General features: G+C 19.3%; 2 protein-coding genes across 3 annotated transcripts; one reads left to right on the top strand and one right to left on the bottom strand.

Moving 5' to 3' along the window:
* Positions 1–376: 376 nt before the first annotated feature.
* On the top strand, positions 377–4,914 carry PGSY75_1321500 (putative 3',5'-cyclic nucleotide phosphodiesterase; the record flags this gene model as incomplete). 2 transcript variants are annotated; one of them, XM_018787277.1, is made up of 9 exons in its annotated part: positions 377–2,070; positions 2,177–2,281; positions 2,409–2,508; positions 2,752–2,856; positions 2,969–3,130; positions 3,276–3,686; positions 3,857–4,120; positions 4,225–4,628; positions 4,725–4,914. In XM_018787277.1, the coding sequence occupies 9 exons, from the start codon at positions 377–379 to the stop codon at positions 4,912–4,914; spliced, it is 3,435 nt and encodes a 1,144-aa protein (XP_018640019.1). The 2 variants fall into 2 exon arrangements, with proteins under 2 accessions (XP_018640019.1, XP_018640020.1); XM_018787278.1 differs by having other exon boundaries at positions 2,409–2,512; positions 2,756–2,856.
* Positions 4,915–5,319: 405 nt separating this feature from the next.
* Positions 5,320–7,801, bottom strand: PGSY75_1321400 (putative palmitoyltransferase; the record flags this gene model as incomplete). Its single annotated transcript, XM_018787276.1, has 12 exons — positions 5,320–5,382; positions 5,568–5,595; positions 5,691–5,739; positions 5,820–5,962; positions 6,146–6,219; positions 6,342–6,450; positions 6,557–6,644; positions 6,774–6,827; positions 6,936–6,982; positions 7,109–7,222; positions 7,438–7,558; positions 7,750–7,801. 12 exons carry the CDS (start codon positions 7,799–7,801, stop codon positions 5,320–5,322), a joined length of 942 nt encoding a protein of 313 aa, XP_018640018.1.
* Between the last annotated feature and the right edge of the window lie 513 nt (positions 7,802–8,314).

The following is an 8,314-nucleotide window of genomic DNA, read 5'->3' as shown; positions in this document are numbered from 1 at the left end:
CATAAAAAAAAAAAAAAAAAATTATATATATATATATATATTTATGTATAAATTACAATATATTTAGTGCATATTATTTTTATCTTTCATTTTATGATTTTTTGTTTGTACACAACAAAATAATATATTGATTACAAGAAAGCATTTCTGAACTATGCGTTATTAGTAAATGTAAGAAATGCAAAAGATAATTATATGCTTTTTTAATAATTCCAAATGATTTATAAGTATACACATATATATATATTTATTTAAATATAGATATATATAAGTATACATATATTTAAATATACATATTAATTTAATATATGTATATTTTTATTATTTTGTTTTAATACGTTAACATAAGAATATGGAATAAGACAATGTATATGAAATGGGTAAGGTAGACGATTTTGAAGAACATAATAAAAATAGTAATCAAGATATTGAAAAAAATGTAGGGAATAGAAGAAGGTCTAATAGTAATACGATGAATGACCAAAATGAGAATATGAATAAAAGTAAATCTATAGTATCTAAAAAGAGTTTTATAATGAATTTATTAAGAAATAAAGAAAAAACAAAGATAGAACAAAATGATGATATTATAGAAGAAAATTTTAAAGAAAGGAAAAGCATTTCAAAAGATATACCACTTATTCCTGAAAATGTAGAAAAAGATAATAAAGTAAAAAAAAAAAATAGCTATTTAAAAAATTTAAATATTCTTGGTAAAACGAAATCTATAGAATTTTCATTTCCATCTAATATATTAAATAATGCACGTAGAAATATTCAAGATAATGATGAAGAGTCACCTTTAACTAGTAATTCTTTACGAACATATAAAGAAGGAATAAGTGAAGATAATAGACAAAATCAAAGAATTATTGATAATAATTCTATGAATTGGTCTACAAGTAATATAAATACAGAATGTAATTCTGAATTTTCTAATATTGAAGTTAAAGTTTTAAAAAATGAAAAATCCAATTCTGTAAAATTAAAAGAAAATATAATAGATATTCCAAATGACAAAAATAAAAAAGAATTACAGGAAATTAATATAAAGAGTACAAATAAAGATAGTTACAAAAATTTATATTTAAGGGTAAGAAATTCTATAAGTTTTAATGAAAATAATAAAATTGATGATGAAAATAAAAATGATAAAAATAATAATATTGATAATATTGATAATATTGAAAATATTGATAATTTTGACGATATTAATAGTAGTAATACTATAACAATCGATGGATTAAATAATGATGATAATATAAAAAAATCTGATAATATAAATAATTATGATGATACCCATAATCATAATGAACACCATCACGATGATCATCATGATCATAAGATTCGTTCATCTATAAAATCATATGGAAATATTAAATCAAACACTACTAATATAAAAATAAATAATGATAAAAATTTTGATACGAATAAAAATCAAACGAGTATTTTTGAAAAATATTTTTATGATATATGGAAAAGAAATATAACAATAAAAAAAGAAATATATTCTATAAGTAGTAAAAGTCCACCAAATCCTTTAAAAAGTACATTTGCAGATGCATGTCTAAATCAATCTTCTGAAAAAGAATTATTAAAAAAAATACCATTAAAATTTAATGATGATTCTATAGAATCTTTATATGTATTAAATTTAAATAATTGGATATCATCTAGAATGATTATTATTGGAATTATTATGTTAATATTATCTTTTATTATATGGCCATTAACAACTTGGTCTCTTAAAACAAGTACTTGGGGAAGAGAAACATATATTGTTATTTTATTTCATACTTTAATGGCTATTAATACAGTGATATTAGTATTTTTTATAATAATCGGGTCTACAGAATTGTGTAAATATTCTGAATGTATGTCTTATGTACTTTTTTCATTAATGGTTGCTTTATGGGGTTTATGGAATATAGCTATAGGTTTAACACTGGAGTATAATCCAAACATTAGCGAAATGCCTACGACGACTTATGAGTTGGAAATGATTTATGTACTCACCTACATTTATGGTTTCCTACCTCTGGTTATAATAGATATATTCTTTCCCTCACGGTAAAAAAAAAATATACATACATATATATATATATATATGTGCATATTTATAATTGTGCAAACTTATGCTTAATGGATATAATATATATTTTATTAATTTTATTAGGACTAAATATAATTGGATTATCCATTTAATATTTATATTCTTAAATTCAACTAGTATCATATTAGTGGGTTCGGCCAAACCTGATTTTGTTCCTGAAATATATGTGTAATTTTTATAAAAAAATAAAAGCGATTAAACAAAAAAATGTTGAAAATGATATATATTATATATTAATATGTATAATAAATGAATAAAAAATTATATATATATATATATATTATTTTTATTTTAGGGTTTTTCGAATTTTGGCATATACAACCTTGTCCACATTTTTATACATAGGAAGTTATACCTCAGAACTACAAATACGTTATGTTTTTTATAATTTACTTGTAAGTCATAAGACAAAATTTAAAAAATCAAAATATACATAAAATATATATATATATATATATATTTATTTGTATGTACTTCGAACGGTTTTGTAAAATTATATTATATATACAAATATACATATAAACATTAATATTATATTTAAACGGATCTTTTTTTATTACTTATATATGTTTTCACAATGAAAAAAATAAAATAATATAAAATAAAATAATATACTTTTGTTTTATAATCTCTTATAGGTAGCTGGTTATAAATTAGATAAAATAGAATCAGATATGAAAAATAAAACCAGTAACAAAAAAATTTCAACAGGAATTGAAGATTTAATTAATATGCTAAAGGAGGTAATATGAATATATACACACATATATATATATATATATTTAATGTGCCTTTAATATTTTTAGTTGTTGTAAATACCTTTTTTATTGTTATTTTTATTCTTCCATTTTTTAGTGTACAAAAGTCATATTGGAATTAGAAAACGAGACTGATACAAATTTTAATGTTCATACGAAAACTTCTTATTGTTCGAATATTTTGGAACAATGTTTGTCAACATTAACAAAATCTGATAACTTGTATAATATTGATTATAACGTTCTCGAAAATCCAGAGGTAAAAAAAAAAAAAAAAAAAAAAAAAAGGAAACAAAATTTATATGAATATTATTTATATATGCATATTTTATTTAATATATATATATATATATATATATAATATGTGTGTGTTCATGTATTTTCTTATTTTTTCCACTTGAAAGAATAAAAAATTTATTGAGGCCTATGTCAGTAAAAGTAAAAGTAATTTTGCTGGGGAAGAAGTGCCGAAAGGAGTAGATTTCAAATTAAACAAATCTTTTTCAAACAATGACTGTATAAGTACTGACAAAGTGGATTTAGATAAAAAACAAATAAAAAAATTTTTGAAACAAATTAATATATCCCAATTAACAAAAATGATTCAATTCATTGATAACAAGCTTTTATCAGATTGGGATTTCAATTGTTTAACATATTTTGAAGAATCTGAGTATCCTTTTTTTGATATTAACTTATCTTTAATATGTACTATTGATCATAATATTCCTATAAATATAATAATTAACTTTCTCTGCTTTGTTGAAAAGCAGTACAATAATGTTCCTTATCATAATACAATACACGCGACAATGGTAATAAGAATGAATAGGAATATATGTATGCATATATGTTTATTCATATATATATATATATATATGTGTTCATATTTATGTATATGTGTTTATATTTATTTGGAGACCTCATATTTAACAGTCAAAACAATATGCACGCATAACATTTCGTACACACCTTTTCCTTACAGGTAACACAAAAATTTTTTTGTTTGACAAAAAAACTTGGTATATATGATGACCTGGAATATAAAATAAAATTGGTAATGTTTATATCAGGAATTTGTCATGATATAGGACATCCTGGTTATAATAACTTATTTTTTGTAAACAGTTTACATCCATTAAGTATTATTTATAATGACATTAGTGTGTTAGAAAATTATCATGCATCTATAACTTTTAAAATCTTACAACTAAACCAGTGTAATATTTTGAAAAATTTTTCAGAAAAGGTGAGATAATATTTGTTCCTATACGTAAATATAAATATAAATATAAATATATATACATACATACATATATTTTTTATGAATTTATTTTTATTTTTGCTATTCAGGATTTTCGAATGATGAGATCATATATCATTGAATTAATTTTAAGCACTGATATGAAACATCATTTTGAAATCATTTCAAAGTTTAGAATAAGAAGAGAAAATGACGATTTCGATTATATAAAGAATAGTGATGATTTATTAATATTAACAAAAATGATAATAAAAAGTGCAGATATATCTCATGGATCAGTTTCATGGGGTGAACACTATTCTTGGTGTCAAAGGGTTTTATCTGAATTTTATACTCAAGGAGATGAAGAATTAAAAAATAAAATGCCTTTATCACCTTTGTGTGATAGGACAAAACACAATGAAGTTTGTAAATCTCAAATAACGTTTTTGAAATTTGTTGTCATGCCGTTATTTGAGGAATTGTCCCATATTGATAATAATAAATTTATAAAGTAAAATGAAAAAATAAAATAATTTAAAATATAAAGCTATTATTATGTATATATATATATATATATATTTTTTTTTTTTTTTTTTATTTTTTATAGGAGTTTCTGCTTAAAAAGATTAAACAGTAATTGTATCATGTGGGATACGCTCATGAAAGAAGAAAAAACAATCGAGGTTTATGATCCTGCGTCCGTTAAATCAAAAGATAAAAAAAAAAAAAAAATAGATAAAAAAAAGAAAAGTTATATTGATTTAACTCTATTTTTTATAAAAAATGTTTCCGATTAAAAAAAAGAAAAAATGAAGCTATATATATAATTATATATATAATGTCTTTATATATATAATAATTTGTAATAACTTTTTTTTTTTTTTTTTTCTTTTATTATGTTTCAAATATATTACAATTTTAATTCTTGTATGATATAAAATATGTTTATATCATTTATATAATTTTTTTATGATATGATATGATATTATATTTTATTTTAATTATATATATATATATATATATGTACATATATATTTTTTTTTTGTTGTATCCACATTTTTTCCTCGTTATTTTTGTTTTTGTTTCTTTCTTTTATTTAAAATTATCATTTATTTTAAGACTTAATATTTTTAAATTAATTCTTTTCTCCTTTTTATTTTATTTTTTTAAATAAAAACAGTTATTTTTATTTTATTGTATTTTTAAAACGTTTTGAAAATGATAATATATTTTTGACAAATTAATATTACTAAAAGAGTTATGTTCTTTAAAAAAGAAAGAAAAAAAAAAAAAAAAAAAAAGACAAAAAAAGTATAACTCTGGTTATACAAAAGAATTAGTTTTAATTTATTAAAAGAAAATTGAAAAAAAAGAAACAAAAAAAAAAAAATTCAAAAATTAAAAAAAAAATTAAATCAGAAAGGATATTCTTATAATATTATACTGACACCTTTACAATTTCTTTCCATTCGACTTTGCTAAAAATAAAAATAAAAATAAAAATATATATATATATATGTATGTATGTATATTATATATACAGTCAATATTCTTTTATTTAAATTATAATTACATTTTATCAACGGGTGTAAATAAAAACTTTTTCAAATTTATAAATTTCCCTACAAACAAGAAAAGATAAAATAAAAAATTGAAGAGGGCATTACAAATAATATATATATATATATATTTTTTTTTCTACCTTCATCAAATGGGTTATCTCCCGAATATAAGCCCTGGATATCTTCATAGGTTGTCTTATTTTGTAGTACCATTTGTAAATGATACACAAATAAATTAATTAACAAAAGGGAGGATGGAAAGGTATAAATAATATACAAGGTTCTATAAATAAGATAATGATATATATAAAAATGTTTTGTGAAATAAATAAATACAAGTAATTAATAAAAAATATATATATATATATATATATTCTTTATTTTAAATATGAACAATTTTTTTTTTTTTTTTTTTTTGAAGTTATTTATATTTAAAATTTTTTGTCTGCATTTTTAAAATTATTACATGTGTGGATATTCTCCTATTGTATATAAAATTGGCTGAAATGACAAGCTTCCATTTTCCTTAATACACAATTGCTATAAATAAATATTAAAAATATATATATATATGTATATAAGGCTACATATGTATATAAAAAAAATACAAACTTTATTAAGACGATAATTATAAGTATATAAATCCTTTTTAATTATATTACGATAAAAAGTCCAACGAATATAAAACATATTATTGTTGAAAGGATCGATAAATTTAAAATGAAAAAAAAGAATCGTCTATAATTTCGATTTCCTACACAATTACCAATCCTAGAAGGAAAAAAAATAAAATAAATAAATAAATAAATAAAAATTATACATACACATATATATACATATAGTTAATTTTTGAGAATTTTCTATTTTAGTATCTTACCATACACAGTGATGATCAAATTTCGAGACGCAGTTATTACATGTATAACAATGTTTACTTCTAGGTTCTTTAAAATGATTACAGTTAACTATAAAAAATAAAATATATCATGTTTATTTATATACTTTACGTGGAAATTTTATTAAATATAATTTTGATATTTTTAATATATTTATTGTTTTTATTTTATTTTATTTTATTTTTTGTGATAACATACCACACCAATACTGTTTTATAATTGTTCCATTTATTTTTGCAGTAGTAAATGCAGCTATATAAAAATAATAATAATAATAATATTAAAATGGAAAAATATATATATATATATATATAATGAATATATATACTGTTAATTAAATATAATAATTTCAATTTTTACTTCGTCCTTTTGGCAATGATAAATCAACATAATTCCTTTTAGGTATTCTACAATGCGTAATAAAAAAAAAATTTATTTAAATATTATATATTATGAATAAATAGTTTGAATATATATGTATATTAAATATATATATATATATATATATATATATATATATATTTTATGCGTACATTCCAGGGTCACAAAATGCTGTGGTTGTTAAAAAAAATAAAACTAATATAAAGAAAATTGTCAGGGAAACAAGAGCAACGGTTAAACAAAAGGAACTATCTATTTGGAAATATCTATTAAAAGAAAAGTACAAAAATATATGTATTACATATATTAAGATATATTAAAAATTAGAATAATATTGATACAATATTATGAACATGTATACACTTTTTTTGAAGACATGCAAGACTTAATAAGTTCAAAAATAACATAATTAATATAAATTATAAGTACACATAAATATATATATATATTTATTTACTTATGGATTTCAAAATATACTTACGTTATTATATATATAGGCAAAACGGAAATAATTATAATTATATAAGTAAAGAGAAGGAAAAATATATTAGGCCCTGTTATAATATTTCCTTTACAAAAAAAAATGTTGTTACTTTCGTACACTGAGAGGTGAAAAAAAAAATATATATAAGAAATATATATATATATATATATATATATATATATATATATATATATATATATTTATATTTATTTATATTTATATTTATATTTATGTAGGTATATATTATATATATTCTAATTCTTATTATCTTTTTATTTTTCCAAATATTTTTTTCTTTTTAAAAATCACCTTTATATAAGGGTAACAGGAAAGGAGATTTTGCATCATGTATTTGAACCATTTATGGTAGGAAAACACTCGAAATTTTAACAAAAAAAAAAAAAAAAAAGAAGAAAAAAAAAAGTTATTTTTCATAACAATGCATAAAAAATAGAAATATAAATATTCTATTCTTCTACACTTATGAAACACTTTTTTTTTTTTTTTTTTTTTCCACCATGTATTGTTTCTAAAAAGAGTTATATAAAAAAATATTTCATATGAAATATAAAAATTAAAACATAAAAATGAATCTTTATATATTATATATATTATATGCATCATGTTATTGTATGGAAAAAAAAAAACAACGGTATTAATTCACATATATATATAATATATATATTAATATTATATGTATTACTCCTATTGAGAAAAACAATATATACATAATAGAAATATTTTACAGATATAAAGGCCACGTTGATTATTAATTATAATTTATACATTACAACATAAATATATATACATAAATATATATATGTATATATAATAATAATATACCAAATATAAAGGTCTTTTATTACATTATTTA

This window comes from Plasmodium gaboni, chromosome 13 (assembly GCF_001602025.1).
Source record: "Plasmodium gaboni strain SY75 chromosome 13, whole genome shotgun sequence".
NCBI classification, from domain to species: Eukaryota; Apicomplexa; class Aconoidasida; order Haemosporida; family Plasmodiidae; genus Plasmodium; species Plasmodium gaboni.
Note: the sequence above shows the minus strand (reverse complement) of the source record. Positions and strands in the feature narration are given on the sequence as shown.